The 22,756-nt window shown below is 42.4% G+C and overlaps 1 protein-coding gene across 1 annotated transcript in view; it reads left to right on the top strand.

Annotated features, from left to right (window-relative positions):
* The window catches only part of zc3h18 (zinc finger CCCH-type containing 18), a 250,964-nt gene that overhangs the window by 201,304 nt on the left and 26,904 nt on the right, over positions 1-22,756 (top strand). Inside the window, exons 16-17 of the mRNA XM_084335339.1 lie at positions 5,620-5,716; positions 14,157-14,253. Of these exons, the coding sequence (XP_084191465.1) occupies positions 5,620-5,716; positions 14,157-14,253 (194 nt within the window). The remainder of the gene's footprint in view (positions 1-5,619; positions 5,717-14,156; positions 14,254-22,756) is intronic.

Here is a 22,756-nt window from a genome sequence, read left to right as displayed (position 1 = left end):
GTTTCGCGACTATAGCAACTCCACAGGATCTCGTTCCAAAGGAAGAGTGGCTAATGTTACGCTTTTGCGTTTATGTTGTTTATTTATTCCCCTAGTATTCCAAATCATTATATTCAAACTAGCCATAATCTATGCAGGTTGTTGTGTACTTGTTAGTAATGCGTCTGGAGTACGAATTCACAATGGATACATATCCAATTATTGAGGTCCCGTTGAGAGCCGAGCTTAAAAACATACATATATACAAATAACCCCCTAAACCCCCCTCCCTCAAAGAGCCGTACAAGGTACCTGTGTTCCTTTGACACCCCCTTCGCGTACAACTCCACCCTCCCTTACACCACCGGTTAGCCCAGAATGAGCCATTTATCCTTAACTTTCCTATGCAAATTGCTATAGGATCTAAAACTTAAATTCTAATTTAATAGTGTCCTAGCCACTCTCCCGTTAATGTAATAAAAAAAATGAAAAATAAATGCCTCAATTAGTATACTCATTTGAACCTTCTACTAACATGTATAGGTTGGAACATTTCAGAAAACCGAGAAAAAGAAAGAAAGATGTTTAGAACTAAATTATAGATATCCCAAAAATTAGGGAACAATTGCTTAAATTTTAAAATAACTTTGCCAAGCTTACACATCCAAGGGTGGGCATTAATCCGTTATGAAGGTTTATTGATCTTCCATATCTGGTTCATGTGCAGGTCACATACCGATTTTATTGTTCCAGGGCCTTCATTGAAAAAGACCAGTGTATTCCAAAAAGTTTGCCACCGATCATGACTTGTGGAAAACTGATGTTTATGTTCCAGTGCATTCTTCCTGCCATAGAGTTGTCATCCAGTGTAGTCCAGTATATTCCAATATGAATGAATGAATGAATGAATGAAAACTTTATTTAACAGATTGCAGAATGGGTACAATACAGTACGGCTCAATACATACAATTGTTAAGGGGATGCAGACCTGAGAAAGACGTTTGTCTTGTTTCCATCAGGGTCCCCCATTTTCAATTCATATAGACATTTATGACATACACAACATACATGACATTTATGGCATAGGGACATATAGGTATTTAGTACTGATACATTTGTGACATAGGCGGTATTCAAATATACAGTACTGTTACCCCTAGATCCTGACAGAGTATATACATATGATGGGGGGGACTGTACATTAGGAGGGGGTGGGTGGGTGGGAGGGAAATATACATACGGCGGGGAGGGAATATATACATGCGGTGGGGAGGAGACTGTCTATTAGGAGGTGGTGGGGGTTTTGGGCATTTACGGTGGCCAGTTTCGAATTGCAGCCTCCCGTAGGTGCTCTTTAAGGGCGGTTTTGAATGTGGGCAGGGATTCACATTCCTTTACAGCTTTGGGTAGGGCGTTCCACATTGTTGTGGCATAATTGCGAAACGTGTTTAGTCCCTTGTTTGAGACGAATCTGGGTTTAACATGATTTGTTGAGCTTCCTCTGGTGTAGTGGTTGTGGTATTCACTGACCTTTGGGAAGTATTTTGACATGTACATGGGCACCCCGGTCGTATAGTGTATCTTGTAGACCAGGCCCATTGCAAGTTGCTGTACTCTGTCGTCTACTCTAAGCCATCCTAGGTTGGCAAAGTGGGCAGGGGTGAGGTGGGTTCTGGGGTTCAGGTCAAGTAGTAGTCTGACCAGTTTGTTTTGTGATGTTTGTAATTTTGTTTTAAGCGCCTTTGAGGTGCTTTGGTACCATGAGGTGCACGCATAGTCATAGTACCCTTGAATGAGTGCTCCTGCCAGAGTCTTCAGGGTATTCTTGTTTACCAGAGAGGAGATCCGGTACAAGAATCTAGTTCGTTGGTTGACTTTTTTTATTACATTGGATGCCATTTTGTCACAGGAAAGATTTGCCTCTAGGATGGAACCCAGGTAGGTAATTTCGTCTTTCCTTGTGACAATATTGTCACCCACTGTAACTGAGAAGCCGTCGGTCTTGCTGAGTTTGTTATTTGAACCGAAGAGAATGGACTCTGTTTTGCCCATGTGTAATGATAGTTTGTTATCAGCGAGCCATATGCAGATTTTGCCTAGTTCCGTGCTGAGGGTTTTTTCAACCTGCAATTTGTTCTTGTCAGAGACCAGCAGGGCTGAGTCGTCCGCAAACAGGAACAAGTTGCAGTCACAGGCTGACGACATGTCATTTGCATAAATTAGGAAGAGTAGCGGTCCTAGTATGCTTCCTTGTGGAACACCACAGCTCACTGTGAGGGGGGGGGATAGAGTACCGTTTACCTCTACCATTTGTTCTCTCCCCTCCAGGTAGGATTGCATCCAGCTCACTGATAGGCTATCAAAACCAATTGCTTTTAGCTTGTCCATTAGAATGGAGTGATTGACAGTGTCGAAGGCCTTTTGTAGGTCCAGCATGACCATGCCGCAGTATTTGCCAGCGTCCACCTCTTGTTTGATGTGGTCGTTCAAATAGAGGAGGCATGTGTCAGTGGAGTGGGACGTTCTGAAGCCAGATTGGAATTTGTAGATTAGGTTTTTTTCCGCCAGGTACTTTTCGACCTGTTCGTAGACTATTTTCTCCATGACTTTCGAGATGGAGGTAAGAATAGAAACAGGGCGGTAGTTGCCTGGGTCTAATTTGCTGCCCTTTTTGTGTAGAGGGGTCACTCTCGCAATTTTGAAGTCCTTGGGGACGTGCCCCTGTCTTATAGAGAGGTTTATTATGTGTGTGATGACTGGGGTGATGGCGGCTGCTGCGTCTCTGAGGAATTTGGAGGGGATGTTGTCATGGCCAGTGGCCTTGTTAGGTTGGAGGGCGCTCAATTTTTTGAGTACCTCATCGGTTGTTACCATTTCAAGTTTGAAGTCGTCTTTGTGGACCCCTAGGTTTTTGTAGTATGCTACTATGTGTTCTACCCCATAATGCCCTGAGTGGGAGGGTAGTTTGTTTACCAGTGTTGTGGCTATGTTTGTGAAGAAGATGTTTAAGTAATTGGCTACATCCAGCTTGTCTGTGATGAGCGTGTTGTCCGTCTTTATGTTTATGTTTGAGAATCTGGTTTTAAGTTTTTTACTGCAGCCTAGTTGATTATTGAGTAATTTCCAAAGTTCGCGGGGTTTGTTTTTGTTTTCCTCAGTTTTGTCGTTGATGAAATTTCTTTTTGCGGTTCTGATCATGGTGTTTACGTCATTTCTTAGTCTGTTTCTTTGGATTTTTAGTTCAACCACGTGGGCTTGGAGTTCACTGTTTGAGCTTTTGGAAAGCTTTTCCAAAAGCTTCCAATGACACAGTGCGTTCGAAAAAATCTAGAATGTTCCAAAATGTCGACATCAGATCATGACCTGCACAAAACCATAAATCTATAAATATAGTGTCTAGCGTTTCGTATTAAACTATTTGTACCTCAATGTTGTCAAAAGCTTGTTTGATGCCGTTTTTGATGTCCGAGCCATAGCAAAGTTATCCACATAGATAAAAAAAAAATTAATAAACTTGTCATCCACGTTGTATATTCTTCATGTATTCTTCGGCCACTTCAGGCGAACGGAGCCCGAACCTTTTTCCATTTCCCTCCACAATGGAAAGATTCGCTGGATAACGTAGGATTGGACGGAGATTTTTCTCATAGATCTGATGCATCACAACCTTGTAACGGGCTCGTAGAGTTATAGCCTCCTTGCACATATCTTCGTAGAACGACACTTGTTTACCTTTGTACGTCAGTTTTCCCCACTTCTTACGTGCATCCCTGATGATCGTGTCTCTTATTTCAGCTTTACGCAGGCTAGCAATGATCACCCTCGCTTTGTTGCTGCTGTAGTCTCGGGTGCCGACTCTGTAGCGTTGGTCCACTGTCGGTGCTGTAGGGAGGGTATCTGAACCTAGAATTTCAGCTAACACTGTCGCGAACGAGTCGTCTGTGCATTTGACTGATTCATCCAATCCCACTATACGGATATTAAATCTACGGGAGTAACTTTCGATTTCGAGCAACCTATCCGTTGTTTTCTCGTTGTTGTCAAGTATCTTCTGCAAAAGCTCCTTGTCACCCTCTTGCATCTCCACCGCTAGTTCTGCGATATTATCATGTAGAGCCTTATTGCCCTCAACGAGTTTCAGTGTATATTCGCCCATGGTATTTTCAACTGCAATAATGCGCTCGGTTTGTACTGCAGCCGCTGCTTTAAATTCTTCGAATTTAGCTTCGATAGATAACTTGAAAGCGTTAGCATTAGCGTCAGCCCTATCAGCAATATTATCAGCCTTGGCATCAACCTTGTCGGTTAAGATCTTTACCTTGTCGGTCAAGGTCTTTATCAGAATAGCCAGAGACTCGAAATCGTGTGATGTATTCTCCATGACTGTCTCGGGTGAGGTTGCAGGAGCGGTGGAAGCGATGGTATTATCGTTTGTTTTATTCTCGATCTCGATTGTCCGAGCCTTCACGGAGCGCGTCTCCGCAGGGTCTGCCGTTAGATTGTCTGCTCCGCGTCTCTTTACAGGTTCTTTCTTTGATGTCATGTTGATTCTTTCTGTTGATATAGTTAGTAGAAGGACTTAGTTAATATATACGTCGAGGTTTAAACACATTAGTGTTGTAAAAAGTGGGTTTTGAAGCGAAATTAACATGAACGGGAGCGGAAGTCCAAACCGGAAGTCCATAAAAAAAATTAAGAATTATTATTATTTTTATCTCGAAGATTCGAATTAAAATCTAATCTCGGCCCCGAAGCTTCGAATACCAAAAAGAAATCGAAGGTCAGCCCTATTATCAACCGATCCAAAAGATCGGTTCATATCGATACTCCCGTGGCGAGTCTCCCAAGCGCAGCTCCGGCAGCTGGATTTGCGCAAGATCATCACGCGAGATGTGAAAACGAACCATCTGGCAGAGATGCGGGATGGCTATACACGTCCAACAACAACAACAGCAGTAGCATGTGAAGCGCCTGTGTGTAGACGTTACAGCGGGGTGCAGAGTGCGCCTATTTGGTTGCAGAGTGTGCCTATTTGGTAGCATTTTACGACCCGAAATAAGTCCCTGCTTCTTTTTTTTCAAATGCATCTAACATGCTTGGCATCCTCGCCATTCCTTTATGCCCATGTCGTGTTAAAAACCTAAAGTAACGTTAGCTGCTTCCGCTAACTAAGTTGGTTAGCGGAGTTTGATAGTATTTACTGAGGATGGACAGATAATGTTGATATTTAAACATAAAAATATAATACATAATAAATGTATACATGATCATGCAACATAAAGAAATTGTTGTAGGAATGGTTTGGGAGAGGGAGGTAGGGAGGGGTTTTAGGTTGTGTGTTGCGAATTCCAAATTGTTTTACTTAAAGTTTAAAGCTCAATATATCAAAACCTGGCACTTTACAGTGAACAGGAGGTCTATTTTTATTAAAAACAATAGATTGTTTTTAATTTAAATGTCTGGAAGAGCTCAAAAATAAAAATATCAAATGATATTTCCGTTGCCTTTTTTGAGTTGATCTAAATGTTACTGATTGTGTTAAATGGGCATATGATATCGTCTCATATCGATCGCAGGCACCTGACTCGAATTCTCTCAGATGTTCTCTCATCCTCTCTCTCATGCTCATTCTCCAGCAGCAGGCGGACAGGGGCAACAGGAAGAGGTACATGCCATCGGACAAAGACAGACCGACCTCCCCGCCCAGCAAGAGAATGGCCATGTCTCCAGATAGAGGTAAGGAGACAGACCTGTAGACTAGAGCTTGGCCATATGGCCAAAGTATCATCTCATGATATGTTTCTTTGTTTAGATTAGTGATGGAAAGCTATGTTTTCAGCCTTCATTGCCTCCGTCCGTGTCGTCTGTCTCTGCATTGTGTTGTTTGTTGTCATTCCATGAGGCCACTGTCTAAGGCTGAGACACCCTTATCTCCCGGTGCATTTTTGAACAGTTGTCTGCTGAGTCGTCCATTTTTTTTTTTTTTTGATCCACTTTTTCTCCCATTTTCTATTTTTTCTCCCATCCCAATTTCGTATCATCCAATTCATCCCTCCCCTGTCACGAACGCTGTTTCCTGCCTCCCACAAGCCGGCTGCAATGTGGACTAAGTCATACATAGCACAAGTCCCCTCCGTTACTTGAGGTAACAGCAGTCGCATCTTTTCACCTGCGCAGCTCGATCTCTCAGTGTCGAGGAGTAACGCGTGGGAGGCTCACGCTGCCCCCGACACTTCCTGATTCTACTGCGCAGGCGCACCAACCGACTTGTAGGAGTCGCTTGTTCACAACGTTCGATCCCCACCCTTCAGTTTTCCCTCCCCGTAATACGGCCAATGTGTATTACTGCGGACGACCAGCTAAACTGAAAACAATGTGGAGAGCTGGATTCGAACACGCGAATCCTAGCGTCTCCACACTGGTGGCGAGTGCCTTGCCCACTACACCACCTAGCCGCCCCCCCTGAGTCGTCCATTTTATATCAAAAAGGACGTTTATTTACAATAACAGAGGTCTAAACCGAATGAAATGAGGAAGAATATAGTCTTAACGTTCGGCATACCGTATATGGTACATCGCGCCTGTGCGCAGAATGTGCCCACGCCGCGGCACTTTGTCTTCGTCTGCCGGCTCTGGGGCGGCATTTTTTACCCTGCAACATTGTTGTAAAGTTGAATTTGCCGCCTTTCGATCGTCACCACACTCAACCTAATGCGTGCTTCGGGTCTCGAGTTACAAGACGAAATATCCAGCGATATTTCAGACGAGTGACCACGTCCGGTTGTAAACGGTCCTGAACTGACCAGTCACCACTGATGGCGAAAATTATTGACCACCATTGTTGACCACTCTCTCTCTCTCCCCAAAGTTATCTGCCAGTGCAGGTGGGTGAGTGACTGTCACTCAAAGCGCATTTTTAGTAAATTAAAAGTGGGGTTATCAATTGGGATGGGCAGCATTTGAAACGGATACAGTAGTCTAGGGCAGCGGTTCTCAACAGGGGTGCCTTGAGATCAAAATATAAAAAAAAAAAAACGTTTTTTTTTTTTTTTTTTTTTTATTACAGAAAATTATCACTAAAGTGCTATCTGTTGCAGCTGTACTGTTTTCCATGAAAATACCATATTTGGATAAGTTTGACCATTTCTCAAAATCTGAAAATCATTATTTAATAAAACACAGAAAAGGATCACCAAGTTACTCTGGATAAAAAAAAAACTTTACAGACAACATTGAGACAAAGCTTCCTGACACATCTCCATCCAAACTCTTGGAAGAACTCATTGAAATCTCATTTGATACCACCTGGAGAGCTAGTTTCAGAGTGTGGTGTACAAAGTATCTCATGATGCAGCAGTTAAGGTGTTGATACCATTCAGCACCACATATCTGTGTGAAGCTGGCTTTTCATCCATGACAGCTCTGAAAACAAAATGTAGGGCCAAGTTGAGCCTTGAGGATGACATGCGTGTTGCCTTGTCAAAGATCTCCCCACGTATTGACCGTATTATTAGCCAGCAGCAGCAGACCTCGCATTGAGCTAGAAATGTCCACTGAGTGAACGAGTGCTTATTTTCTGTATTTATTTATATTTTTTGAGAAATGGTAACTTGGTGATCCCTTTCTGCATTTAAAAAAATACATGATTTTCTGTTTTGGAGAAATGGTCAAACGTATCCAAATATGCTATTTTTATGGAGAACAGTGCAGCTGCAACAGATAGCACTTTAGTGATCCTTTTCTGTATTAAAAAAAATGATTTTCAGTTTTTGAGAAATGGTCACACCTATCTAAATATGCTATTTTTATGGAAAAGTGTGCAGTTGCAACAGATGGCACTTTAGTGATAATTTTCTGTATTTTTATTTAAAGAAATATGCTATTTGATTTACTACTACAAGCAGTGTAATGTCAACAGTACTAGGCCATTTAGACCTGAAACACCTGGTAATAATGCATTATATAGCCTGCATATACATACAAATGTGTTTCCCGGTTTCTTAAATAAACATTATTTTGAAAGCAAGCACTTTTGTCATCATTGTAGCAAAAAAGACAGGACTGGAAAAGTCTTTATCGTATGTAGGGGTGCCCTTGAATATTTTATTGAACACAGGGGTGCCTTGTCAGCAGAAAGGTTGAGAACCCCTGGCTAGGGAGTATGTTCATTCTGATTATTTCCACCCTCTCTATCAAGGAAAGAGGCAGAACAGTCCATCTATCCACGTCCTCTCTGATCTTATTGATCAGCCTTGTGTAGTTGGCTTTATACAATTGGTCAAATGTGGGTTTTATGATAATGCCTAAATATTTAATACCAGTACTTGGCCATTTAAAAGGGAAGAGGGATCTGGCCTGTTGAGAAATGTTCCCCCCAATAGCCAGTGCCTCTGTTTTGTCTATGTTAATTTTATATCCAGAGTAATAACCAAATGTTTTACTTTTACTCATAAGGCATGGAATCGACCTCACTGGGTCGGATAGGTAGAGGACATTGTCCGCATACAATGAAATCTTATGTTCTTCCCCTCCCACGTTCACTCCCCTGATATTCACCTCTTCCCTTATCAACTGGGCCAGCACTTCTATTGAAATATCGTACAGTAGAGGAGAAAGACTGCAACCCTGCCTAACTCCCCGTTGTAGGCTGAAGGGAGTAGACATTTTGCAATTCACACACACAGAGGACTTCAAATCTGAATATAATACTCTAATATAATTAATAAATATTGGGCAAAAACCAAATTTTTCTAAAGTTTGAAATAAAAATTCCCATGAAACCCGGTCAAAAGCCTTTTCGGCATTTCCGTTAGCCGGTAATTACCGGTATTTGACCGGCAAAATCTGTTGAAGTCCGACATATTTAATCTCTCCGGTGAAAATAATTCCCTCTAAGCACAATTTGATTATTTGAATTGTATTAAAATTGGCTAAAATTAAATAGCCTATGCGATGAACGAAACAATCATTACATTTGTTTCATCGTTGCCTCACCAAGCAGGTCTAATAATGACAACGATGTTGTCAGCGGGAGCTTGGTGGTAGATTTGCGAGAAGCATGCAGCTGCAGAGCCACAGAACCCACAGAGCCGTGCCCGCACAGTGCAGTACTCCAATTCAGCCATTGGCAATTCAGCTGTTGGGTGGGGGGCGCTGCTGAGCGGTCCCCAGACCGGACCTGAAAACACTGCTGCTCTGCGGGTCTGCAGCTGTTCGAGCCCCACTCTCCACATTGCTTTCAGTTTAGCTGGTCGTCCACAGTAATACACATTGGCCGTATTACGGGGAGGGAAACTGAAGGGTGGGGACAGCGACTCCTACAGGTCGGTTGGTGCGCCTGCGCAGTAGAATCAAGAAGCGACGGGGGCGGGGCCCCTCCAAAGCCCAGACCCCCGACGCTGAAAGATCGAGCCGTGCAGGTGAAAAGATGCGATGGCTGTTACCTCGAGTATCGGAGGGGACTCGTGCTATGTATGACTTAGTCCACATTGCAGCCGGCTTGTGGGAAGCAAGAAACAACGTTCGAAGACAGGGGAGGGTTGAATTGGACGATATGAAAAATTGGGATGGGAGAAAAATAGAAAATGGGAGAAAAAGTGGAAAAAAAAAATTTGATTATAACAGACTGCTGTTTATTAATGTCGGGCAGACTGCCCACCGACACCTCAAGTCGGCAGCAGCACGAAGTCTCGAGGGACTTATTTTATTTGGAATATATTAATGACTGTATATACGCAAAAGTAGCCTAGTTTTAAGTTATTGAAAATCTACCGGACACTCAGACCGGCAAAAAAAAATTCTAACGGAAACCCTGGGTAGGACCCACATAGTGTTGCGTCTTTCCCTTCTTTGTGTATTACTGTGATAATAGCATCCCCCCACGTCTCAGGGAGTGTGTTTGTCTAGAATGAGTGGTCGTATGCCTTCAGTAACAAGGGGGCTAAAATGTCCACGAATGTCTTATAGAAATCGTTAGAAAATCCATCCGGGGGCGGCTAGGTGGTGTAGTGGGCAAGGCGCTTGCCACCAATGCAGGAGACGCTGGGTTCGAGCCCAGCTCTCCACATTGCTATCAGCTTGGCTGGTCGTTCATACTAACACAATTGGCAGTGTTAGGGGTGGGAAAGCTGATGGGTGTGTCCTGGTCGTTGTAAACAGCGACTCCTACAGTTCGGTCGGGGCGCCTGCTCAGCGAGGATAGGATCTAAGGGGGGTAGTGTGATCCTTCCACACGTTACACCCTCTCAGTGAGAGTCCGCGCTGCCAGGTGAAAAGAAGCAGTTGATTGGCTACACGTGTGTCGGAGGAAGCACGTGATAGCCTCCACTCTCCCAGACCGACTGTGGGGGGTAGGTGCGCAGCGACCAGGAAGGGGATTGGGAATTGGCATAACGACTAACATTGGGATGGGAGAAAAAACGGAGGAAAAAGGAGGGGAAAAAAAAAATAATAATAAAAAAAAAAAATCCATCCGGACCTGGACTTTTATTATTTTTGAGATTTCTAATTACTTCTCTAATTTCAAAATCTGTAATGGGGGCTTCCATTTCATCTCTTGCCGATTCTGACAGATTTGGGAGATTAATGTTTTGCAAAAAGGTTTTTATCTCATTCACTTCATTACAGATACCGGTGTTCTTATAAAGCATTTTATAAAACTCTGTGAAGGCTGAGCATATTTCCTCTGGTTTTGCTAGGTACGAGGTGTTCCCTTCTTTGGTTGACTTAATTTTGGCTACAGTAGACAGGGCTTGTTGTTTCACTGTGCGTGAGGTTGTTTGTAGAGCTAAATCTATATTTTATATTATTGCTATGTGTCCATTGTCAATTGACAGTATAAAGCTTCCCTTCAATATGCCATAAAGAAATTATTTTTTCATCAATACGTTCCCGTTTTATAGCGTCGTGAATATGAACGTTATATCGCAATGGTCTGGTATAATTCCTGCAACGCTAGTTATAGGGCGCTAAGCTAATAACGTTAAACGTATCGATTGGCGTTTCGGCCCTACACAAGCTAGTTAAAAATCAAAATGCATATGATCGGTATCATGTTCCACCATGAATGCATGAAAGGGGGGGGGGGGCGGGGGAAGTCGTTTCTGATTATTGATTACCAATAACGGCATTCGTTATTGCAACAAGATACGCTGACCGGGTGGATGGCTATAAGAACAAGGCCTGATCAGGCTGAAATTGACGTCAAATCGCTCTTACCTGTGGCCGGTTGGATTCCAAAAATAATTTCCCAGTTATTTGATCACCATCTGGTAGATCGGTATGTCCATTGGCTGATGCTATATTCCTTTACTGCATACTGAATTCGGCGTCGCAAAAAGTATTCCAGGCGATCTGGTGAAGCCATAGCTTTAGGCTAATAAGAAAAGTCCACCCGGAGCGAAAAAAAAGTTACACCCGGTCTGCAACAGGGGAAACTGCATTCTCGAGACAGCGCCAATACCAGGATCTGGCCGGTACTGCACTTTCGGAGTCCCAATATTTTTCTAGCCAAAATACAGCTCTGTGACAACATCCGGGATATTAAAATGGAATAAAAGCAAAAACTAGTTTAACGCGTATATATACGTGGTTGGCCGTCAAAGGTCGGCTCCCAAACACGTATATATACGTGGTTGGCCCCGAACCAGTTAACTACAACAAGCAATGCTGTTTGTTATTCAAGATGAGGTCGGACTCGACACTGACAGATTTGTGTTCATTGTGCTGCTTTGATAAAGCCTCAAATGACGGTTACAATATTTCATGAAAGCAAAGTGTTTCGTTTGTATAAGATTTTAAAAGGTTTAAACTGTACAGCACTGACAATTCTCTATAGTATTTTTTATAGTGTCCCGACCCATATAAAAACATGTCTTAACACTTTGAGTGCCAGCAACATGTTATGTCGTCATTTCATGCCCCCCGTTGAGTGCCGACGACGCGAATTGTCGTTTATTTTTTTTTATTAGCGCTCTGAATATTTCATCAACCGAGTCTCCCGTTGGTACAGCAGCCCCTCTAGGAGCTCCGATGGGATAACACCGCCCCCTATCGTCTATCCCTGTGTAACTGCAGGCCATTCGATTACACTGGTGGATCTGTGGGGGGGGAGCCTACTGGCTCCACTATGCTGGCGAGGGATCTGATGAAGAGGGAAGTGATCGCGAGATGGAAAGCAGCCTGGAATATATATTTACTGCAGCCAATAATCAATCAATAAACGTGATCGATATTTGGAATGGCGATCAGGAATTGGAATAATCTTTTTGGAGAACATCTGATCTAAGGTAAGGCATCTATGTTACCAGTCTTGGGGTAATCGGAGCTGTTTTGACCTATATCTCAGCGTGTCTCGTATGTGTATATGTGTGTGTGTGCTGTTGAGGAAATAAGATAATCGATTTCTCAGCTCGCTTCTATAGCGTGCATAAGTACACATATACTATTGATAATCTAGCGTTTATTTGAAAACTATTCATAAATAGGCCGACAAATGACAGTATTCGAGAATATTCCAATAAATGCCGTTTATGACGGAATCTTTCTATTTTCCTGAAATGTTTGAAAACTATAGCTTTTCGAAATGCTATAAAAAGGATATGAACCGATTAAAAAAACAATCCGTTTCGACAATGTTGACTGCAAACAAGTCATTGATAAGCGGCGGGCAGGTTAGACACCTAGCCATAATTTAAAACATAGATTATGCGTTTTTAACGCTATCATTGAAGTGGATGATGGCACTCAAGGACATTAATCAACGTTAATGGCCGGCATTGAAAGTGTTAATAGAAAATTAAGTCGAATTCTGCCTTTGTCTCTATTAACTACATATAAATATTTATATAATTGTTTGCTTTTTAGACGAAGGTTGCAACATAATTATGTAATGTAATGTTGTTGGCTGTGTAACGGAGAGCAGCTGCCCAGGCAGCGCAGCTCCTGACTCATTATTAATTTAATTAATTAATCCAATTCAATCCACTTTATTTATAGAGCACATTTAAAAACAACCAAGTTGACCAAAGTGCTGTACAAGTCCCACAACATAAAAAAATATATATATATAAAAAAGAAAAATTATAATAATATTTTTAATTAAAATCGAATCTCGGCCCCGAAGCTTCGAATGCCAAAAAAGCTAGAAGCCGTTGGGAAGTGTAGTTTAAAAAAAATTCCAACGCTCATTGAGAGCTCTGGATGCCCTTTTCTCAAAATGACTACAATCGTCATCATTCAGCGACGGCCGCTAATTCAAAATGGCGGATCCCCGCGATCAAAACAACACATTTCAAAAACTAAAATCTCACTAATAACACTTTAACCTATTGGTAAGCAAACATATTGCTGAAAATATACACTGACTGCTGTTGTGACAAGGTTAGGATTTTTACTCTTGAATACGTTTGGGGGGAAAAAACTATAATTATGTCAGACTGTCTAGAGAGACTGAATTATGATTAGGGATGCTCGATATTGGCTTTTTTAACGATACCGATATTTCGATATTGTCCAACTCTTAATTTCCGATACCGATATCAACCGATACCGATATATGCAGGGTTTCCCCCCCCCCCAAAAAACTGAATAATTTCAGGTAACTAATAATTTCACTGGATATATATAACAAATATTGTTATTGTTTTATTTTTTTTTAAACCGATACCGATATTTTCCGATATCACATTTTACTGCCGATATCGGCCGATAATATCGGTCGGCCGATAATATCGGACATCCCTAATTATAATGTGATGTCATTTGCGGGCCGGCTGTATGTAAGAGGTTAAGTGTTATTAGTGAAATATGAATTTATAAATATCTCTGCTCATCCCGGCGGAAACCGGATGAATTAGACGCGAGGAAGTAACGTGCCTTTCTCTGAAAAAAAAACTCATCTTCACGGAGCTATTTAGGGTTAGGGTTAAATTAAGTAGATTGCATTCACGTTATGTGACCATGCCGTGTGTTTGAGCTAAACAGTACATTTACATTTTGTCATTTAGCTGACGCTTTTATCCAAATTGACTTACAAGTTCTGTACAACAAGTCATCAGGAAGGGCACAACTCTATCAGTAACAATGTTCATCAAGGTGTTTAGTGCTACAGTAACCACAGGCCTCCTAGCTCTACATTTTGTATGGTCTTGTGAATTCCAATGTCTGTGTCCTCCAGGCCGTGACAGGAGGATGCTCGGTCGACCCCCACTCTCTCCCCGAATGGATCGGCCCAGAGGCCAGGGTCCTCGACCCATGCCCCCCCAAGGAGACAGGTTGGTACACTCCAAACGACCCCATCATCACTGTGTCCCATACATAGACACACACACATATACAACCACTGAATCAGACAAGCCCACCTGAAGTAGTAACTGCTTAAGTACAAACTAACTGTATGTTAGTAGGTACCGTAATTCCTCTAATAGTGACCGGTATTCAATTACAAACCGGGTCTCTATTAATGGCCGGGTGCGCTCTTGAGCTAAGCAATTATAAGCCGACCTCCTAATACAAGCCGGGTTACTAATATACTGAGCTGCATACTGAGCTGCTAAGTAGAGCTGCCGCGGTATTGATGGTTTCCTTACCGCACAAATTTGCGAAATATTTCCTACCGCCGCGGTTATTACCGCACGCACACAAAAAAAATTAAAAAGAAAATTTGAATGCATTTTTTTTTTAGTCGTCTACTCTTTATAGCATATAGCCTGCCTCTAGTCTAAATGTCTATCTATAGAGGATGACTTTGCAGCATGAATATTGTTTGGGATTCGGCAAGCACGCATTCGTTATTGAAAGTGAAACACGGATTCGAAGTTTCCCCTCTGGTCGTGCGCCGTTCACTCGGTGTCGCGGGCAGGGGTGGTTACCCCCCCGACCCTTTCTTATTATTATTATTATAAAGTTACTACTTTATAATAAAGGCATTCGTTTTGTGGCATTAACGTTATATAGTTACACGTTCAATAACATCAGCGTATTTACCGGACCATAGCAAGGCAAGAAATAATCAATTCATATCTCAGTTCCTTTCTTTGCTCAGAGCGTGCTGAGTTGTCCCATTCTGCGGTCTGTTAATAAAGTTTTCAATCAGACAAGTGTATAGAACGAAGGGCTTTTATTATAACATTCGTTGCAGACAGTAAAATCATTATGTCTCGTTTAGTACTCCTGAGGAGCGATGGTAGTCCACTCCGGCGGGGAGCTAAAGCTAACGTTATTAGCCGTGTTGTGATGAGCTCTGATCCAACGTGTGACGCGTCTCTCTTCTGACCAATCAGTGGTCTGCAATGTTTCACGTGACTTTTCTGGTACCCAATAGGGTCGCTTGGAACCTCGATAGAGGAGTAGGGTATATCTGCAGAGCCGCAAGCCCAACGAGAGGAGGGTACTTTATTATTATTATAAAAAAACAGCGGTGATGCGGTATTCAGCCTACTCTTGCGGTGGGCGTGATGTAACCGCGATACCGCGGTAATGCGGTAATCGCGGCAGCTCTACTGCTAAGGTAAAGTTACTTGATTTCACTTTGAAAACGTTGAAATGACCAGTGACCACCTGTAATTGCACTGTTTACTATTTCATACAGTACTTGGTTTTTACAATAAATGAACCCAGTACATTTTACTGGGTTCAAACTGACACAAAATGTTGATTTATTCATTATGATCTGAAAATTAGAAATATAGGCTTCTCTCTTATACATGCCTCCTCCTAATAAAAGCCTGGTACCCGCTACAGCAGGGCTATTCAACTAAATTGTTCAGGGGGCCACATTGTCAGAAACCCAAGGGGCCAGGGGCCGGGCTGCCACGGCGCCTCCCTGTGCTATGAATATATGTACACTTGACACAACACGCAACCACATTTTCACAACTTTTATTTAACTACATTGCAAAAGTAGTATACTTTTCAAAAAAAGTGCTTCATTTATGTGCCACATCTGCAACATCTCCTGCAGAAAGTGCTTCATTTATGACTGTGCAACAACTGCAACATCTCCTCTTCAACATTTCAATATAAAAATAAAATAAAAAACAAACAAGTGCATGATGTGCATGAACATTCTAACATCAACACTTGAACAAAAAAACACATTTATAGTGCAGCTGAGCTTATGAAAAAGTGCTTCATGTCTGTGCAACAACAGCAAATCACAGCATCTTATTAGCACTTATTGTCCACTCTTAACTCTCAAACATCAGGGGGGTGGGGGGCAGACAGGCCTAGCCTACATACACACATCTAATGAGAGCGATTGCACTTCTTTGACTGGGCAATGGCAGAGAAAGAGGGTTCATAGGAAGTGAGGGCTACCCGCAAACAGTGATGCAAATGCTCATTTGTCAAGGAGGCACGTTGCTTGTTTTAATGGAATTCATGTGAGAGAAACTGGATTCACAGGTGCATGTTGAGCCAAACATTGTTAGCACAGATATTGCCAGCGTTTTTATTTTGGGGAATGTCTTGACATGAATACACTTTATCCAAAATGTTGTGGTGGATTCATTCTCAAGTGCCTGCTTCAGAGCAGATGATGCTTGCATGTCAATTATTTCAAGTTGCAGGAGACCTTCATCAATGTGAAGTGATGCAAGGAACTCTTGTCCTTTTGTGGAAATAGCAGCTACATTGGCAAATGGGTTGCTCACAAAATGCATCAATTCTCTGGACATGTCAAATTCATCAAATCGACTTGCAAAGTTTTCCCTCAATTTATCAATGAAATCTGTCATTAATTGAGTGACTTTTGGCTCAATTGTGCGTGTTAACGTTGACATGAAAAGAAAAAAGTTAAAAAAAAAATATAAAAAAAAAAGAATTATTATCATGTAATCTTTGGCGGGCCGGTCAGAATCATCCCGCGGGCCGGATCTGGCCCGCGGGCCGCCAGTTGAATAGCCCTGCGCTACAGTTTAAGCAAATACAAGCCCGGGTCACTATTAGAGGAATTACGGTAATTGATTTGTAGATAGAGCTCAGTGTTATTCATTATTATATAACTGCACCTCTGACATTGAACACATGCATTCTGTTTATTTATTTGTAATACAATTGAAAATAGATAAATAAATACAAATAAAACAGCTGAGGGCATCTGGGTAGTGTAGAGGTCTAAGCACTCACCTACCACTGCAAGACCTGGGTTCAATTCCCAGTAGCGATACCTCTGGCTCGGTCAGTCGTCCCTACGAACACAATTGGCAGTCTTCACAGGTGGGAAGCCAGTGGGGTATTAGTCCTGGTCATTGCGATAGCGACTCCTACTGGTCGGTCAGGGTGCCTGTTCAGCAGGGATAGCGTGAATCTCTGTGCGCTCTCGATCTCAATGCAATTTCTCAGTGAAACTCCTAGCTGTGTGTGTGGTGGTTAGACATAATTCACCCACAGAACTGTTGTTGGGAATAAGGGTTCCGCCCGGATATTATTCGATGTTGCTAGCAACCCAGAAAGAGTGTTGTTGTTTGTATTCATGCAAAATAAACGTTTAGCGTTGCACTACGCTTTAATGATTATGAATATGTAGCGGAACGTAGGCCAATCTCGCTAACGTTAGTCGACCGAAATCAATTGGCAACATCACCGGTACTACTAGCTAGCTGGCTAACTAGCTAACGTTAGCTAGCTCTTGTCAAAACGTTACGTTTTTTATATTTGACATGAGCTATTTATGGGTGGAATGTTCTGATTCTAGCTCACTAGATCAGTCACATTAAACGTTCTTTTTGTATAGCTTGCTAGATATGTAGCTAACGTTACTTTCCAGGCAAACCACCTTGCGAAGGGCTAACGCTACCCCCATGCATTGAGCATTATTTTCAGATAACAGCACACCACGTCATGTATTATCCCTTACAACTAACTAGCTAGCCATGGTAACTACCAGCTATTCCAGCATTCCAGTTGACATTTCTGGCAGGCATGTTCCGAAGTTCATGATTCGAAATGTAACTTATACCGTCGGCGCCTATCCGTCTGAACATAGTTTTAGTGATTTTGACACTGCAAGGTTTTCAAACCGCGGTAAACCGTGGGACAGGTAACCGGCCCATGCCTAGTCTACACCCTCCCCAGACCAACAGAGGAAGAATGTGGTAGTCTATACTCTCCCCAGACCAACAGTAGGACAGCACAACAACCAGGAAAGGAATTGGCATAACGACTGAATTGGTTGGATGGGAGAAAATTATAAAAGGCTAAAAAAGCTGCTGTAGCTTTAGAACCTACTCATGCCAACTTAGGCTTCTTCCACATGTGCCTAGTTTAGTCTGGTTGAATCAAACCCTCAAGCGTTTACGCCTTTGGTTTGATTAGTTCAAAAACTTTGCATTTAAGTTTTTGTTGTGATATTTTTGCATACATCTCCAAATGTTCTATTTATTTATTTATTTGTATTTTAAAAATAATCACAAGATTGTTATTTTGCTGTAGTTAGTTAACACTTTGGTCGCCAGGCTTATATTCTTAACCCTTAGGAGTCAACGGGGCTTATTGCACCCGTCGGCGGAGAACAAAAGGATTTAAATCTCTCACAAATGCTCAGGAAGTCCCGTTTTTCAGAAATCTGTAAAAATAGAACAAAGACAATTTCGAGTGCATATAGTGTAATCTATATGTATCCTTACTTGCTAAACGTAATACGACTTGTAAATATGTTTAATTCTTGCTAAATTGTATAGTTCTAAATGATCCCTGTATTCCCCGAACTACAACGCGTCACGTACATGCACGCGCACACACAAACGGCGCATAGGTGTTAATCACTGAGTGATCTAATATGCATATTCTTCAGCGCGAGAGGGGGGGGGGTTGTGTTTCTCACTGTCTGTCGTTGATAATATAATCTGAAGAGGTCCTGCATTATTATTATTATCATTCTCGAGAATACACGCGGACCCGACGGAACGTTAACTTATGAATTAAAAGTAGTCTAACATGCTTTTCATCCTCGCCCGTGTATATACCCACGTCGCGCTAAAACAACATAACTACTGTATGGCAGAGACAGAGTGCGTGTGTGTACGAGTTATGAGTTATCTCGCAGTTCATTCAAGCGGGCTACGTGATGACAGCTCTCTATCTAGAGTAGAAAGGTGCGCTCAGTAGAGCACACACACACACACACACACTCTCTCTCTCTCAAACAGAGAAATCAAAAGAAATCAGTACATTACAGAAGGAATTTCTTGTACAGTCTTGTACAGTGGGTGACAATATTGTCACAAGGAAAGATGAAATTACATACCTAGGTTTCATCCTAGAGGCAAATCTTTCCTGTGACAAAATGGAATCCAATGTAATAAAAAAAAAGTTGCAAGCCATTCTGAAGAAGGTGTGTTCACACCGAAACGTCATGATTACAGGCTGCCAATAAATTTGGAAAAACCTGGAGTGCGTGCCTGGACATTGCTTCCCTATTTTTAAATTAAAAAAAGTCAACCAACGAACTAGATTCTTGTACCGGATCTCCTCTCTGGTAAACAAGAATACCCTGAAGGCTTATGGCGGCACACAATGTGATATGCTACAGTGTAGGTTAGTACATTCTGGAACGTTGTGTTGTCATTGCAGTGATGTCATAGCAGACACACATTTGAAATGTTTATTTATGTCCACATAAACAGAAGTACAAGGAAGCCTCATACAAAGGACATAAACAATGCGAGTGCAATCAGAAAATTATGAAGAACAGTCAGGTACAGGTCTTTCTTTCTTTCTTTCTTTCTCTCTCTCTCTCTCTCTCTCTCTCTCTCTCTCTCTCTCTCTCTCTCTCTCTCTATATATATATATATATCCATCTCTCTATCTCTCTCTCTCCTCTATCTCCCTCTCTCTCCCTCTATCTCTCCCTCTCTCTATCTATATCTCCCTCTCTATCTCTCCTCTGTATCTCCCTCTTTCTTTCTCTTCCTCTATATCCCTCTCTCTCCCCCTCTCTCCCTCTATCTCTCTTTCTTTCTCTCCCTATATATCCTCTCTCTCTCCTTATCTCCCTTTTTCTCCCTCTCTCTCTCCCTCTCTCACTTTCTCTGAACTGCATATGAAAGACAAACTGATGCCACGCAGGCACCCACTCACCCACCCACGCAGATACACACACACACACACATTTGAAATGTTTATTTATGTCCACATAAACAGAAGTACAAGGAAGCCTCATACAAAGGACATAAACAATGCGAGTGCAATCAGAAAATTATGAAGAACAGTCAGGTACAGGTCTTTCTCTCTCTCTCTCTCTCTCTCTCTCTCTCTCTCTCTCTCTCTCTCTCTCTCTCTCTCTCTCTCTCTCTCTCTCTCTCTCTCTCTCTCTCTCTCTCTCTCTATATATATATCCATCTCTCTATCTCTCTCCCTCTCTCTCTCTCCTCTATCTCCCTCTCTCTCCCTCTATCTCTCCCTCTCTCTCTCCCTCTCTCTATCTATATCTCCCTCTCTATCTCTCCTCTGTATCTCCCTCTTTCTTTCTCTTCCTCTATATCCCTCTCTCCCTCTATCTCTCTTTCTTTCTCTCCCTATATATCCTCTCTCTCTCCTTATCTCCCTTTTTCTCCCTCTCTCTCTCCCTCTCTCACTTTCTCTGAACTGCATATGAAAGACAAACTGATGCCACGCAGGCACCCACTCACCCACCCACGCAGATACACACACACACACACATTTGAAATGTTTATTTATGTCCACATAAACAGAAGTACAAGGAAGCCTCATACAAAGGACATAAACAATGCGAGTGCAATCAGAAAATTATGAAGAACAGTCAGGTACAGGTCTTTCTTTCTTTCTTTCTCTCTCTCTCTCTCTCTCTCTCTCTCTCTCTCTCTCTCTCTCTCTCTCTCTCTCTCTCTATATATATATCTCTCTATCTCCATCTCTCTCTCTCTCCCTCTCTCTCTCTCTCTCCTCTATCTCCCTCTCCTCTATCTCCTCCATCTCTCTCCCTCTATCTCTCCCTCTCTCTCTCCCTCTCTCTATCTATATCTCCCTATCTCCCTCTCTCTCCCTCCATCTCTCCTCTGTATCTCCCTCTTTCTTTCTCTTCCTCTATATCCCTCTCTCTCCCCCTCTCCTCCCTCTATCTCTTTCTTTCTCTCCCTATATATCCTCTCTCTCTCCTTATCTCCATTTTTCTCCCTCTCTCTCTCCCTCTCTCACTTTCTCTGAACTGCATATGAAAGACAAACTGATGCCACGCAGGCACCCACTCACCCACCCACGCAGATACACACACACACACACACACACACACACACACATTTGAAATGTTTATTTATGTCCACATAAACAGAAGTACAAGGAAGCCTCATACAAAGGACATAAACAATGCGAGTGCAATCAGAAAATTATGAACAGTCAGGTACAGGTCTTTCTTTCTTTCTCTCTTTCTCTCTCTCTCTCTCTCTCTCTCTCTCTCTCTCTCTCTCTCTCTCTCTCTCTCTCTCTCTCTCTCTCTCTCTCTCTCTCTCTCTCTCTCTCTCTATATATATATATATATCCATCTCTCTATCTCTCTCCCTCTCTATCTCCCTCTCCCTCTCTCTCCCTCTCTCTCTCCCTCTATCTATATCTCCCTCTCTCTCCCTCCATCTCTCCTCCTCCATCTCCCTCTTTCTTTCTCTTCCTCTATATCCCTCTCTCTCCCCCTCTCTCCCTCTATCTCTCTTTCTTTCTCTCCCTATATATCCTCTCTCTCTCCTTATCTCCCTTTTTCTCCCGCTCTCTTTCCCTCTCTCACTTTCTCTGAACTGCATATGAAAGACAAACTGATGCCACACAGGCACCCACTCACCCACCCACGCAGATACACACACACATTTGAAATGTTTATTTATGTCCACATAAACAGAAGTACAAGGAAGCCTCATACAAAGGACATAAACAATGCGAGTGCAATCAGAAAATTATGAAGAACAGTCAGGTACAGGTCTTCTCTCTCTCTCTCTCTCTCTCTCTCTCTCTCTCTCTCTCTCTCTCTCTCTCTCTCTCTCTCTCTCTCTCTCTCTCTCTCTCTCTCTCTCTCTCTAAAATGCACTATACTGTAAACACAGTAAAATCATGGTAATTGTGCATATGTTGGGTATTGTATGGATACAATACCCAACTATGTAGTGGCCGCTTGTCGCTAGGCTAGGCCTCCTGCTGGGTCCATTCACTGGAATAACAAAGGAACGACTGGGCCTTTGCTCCAGGTGTGAAATGGTTCTAGTGACAATGATCACATTGAATTCTGGGAGTGTAGTTATTTCATCCGATAGCTGAATGAACTTGGATCCTGTTCAAGTTCAAACCTGAAAAGTAGTTAGGATTTTACCAGAATGTTTGATAGGACATTAAAAATTTCAAATGGACGTGCTTCTAGAAGTTACTACTGATCATCTGATGTTGACCGGATGGGGGGGGGGGGGGGTCGTTTATAATTCCGTTAGATGATTCATCTAGTGTGGGTGATATGATCATTAGAGCAGTTAGTATCGAACACGTTAAAGAATAACGCTGAATCTTACCGTAGCTTCCTCATAGCGTTGGGCGATGAGCGTGGAACAGAAATATTCCTATTATGGGATGTAGAAATATGCGATCCATTTCCAGGTTGTATAATAGTATATACATCCAAATCATGTTGTTTATCGAGTTATTGGTAACGGATTGCTATCCGTTGTGTCTAGCTCGAGTCCTGGGACTATTACCAAGTGATCGGACCGAATTGAAATGAGCACCAGCTTCCATTTCCTGTTTCCACTCTGGGCGATCCGCCGATCGGCCACCAGATGGCGC

Source organism: Notolepis coatsorum, assembly GCF_963971535.1.
Source record: "Notolepis coatsorum genome assembly, chromosome: 18".
NCBI classification, from domain to species: domain Eukaryota; kingdom Metazoa; phylum Chordata; class Actinopteri; order Aulopiformes; family Paralepididae; genus Notolepis; species Notolepis coatsorum.
Note: the sequence above shows the minus strand (reverse complement) of the source record. Positions and strands in the feature narration are given on the sequence as shown.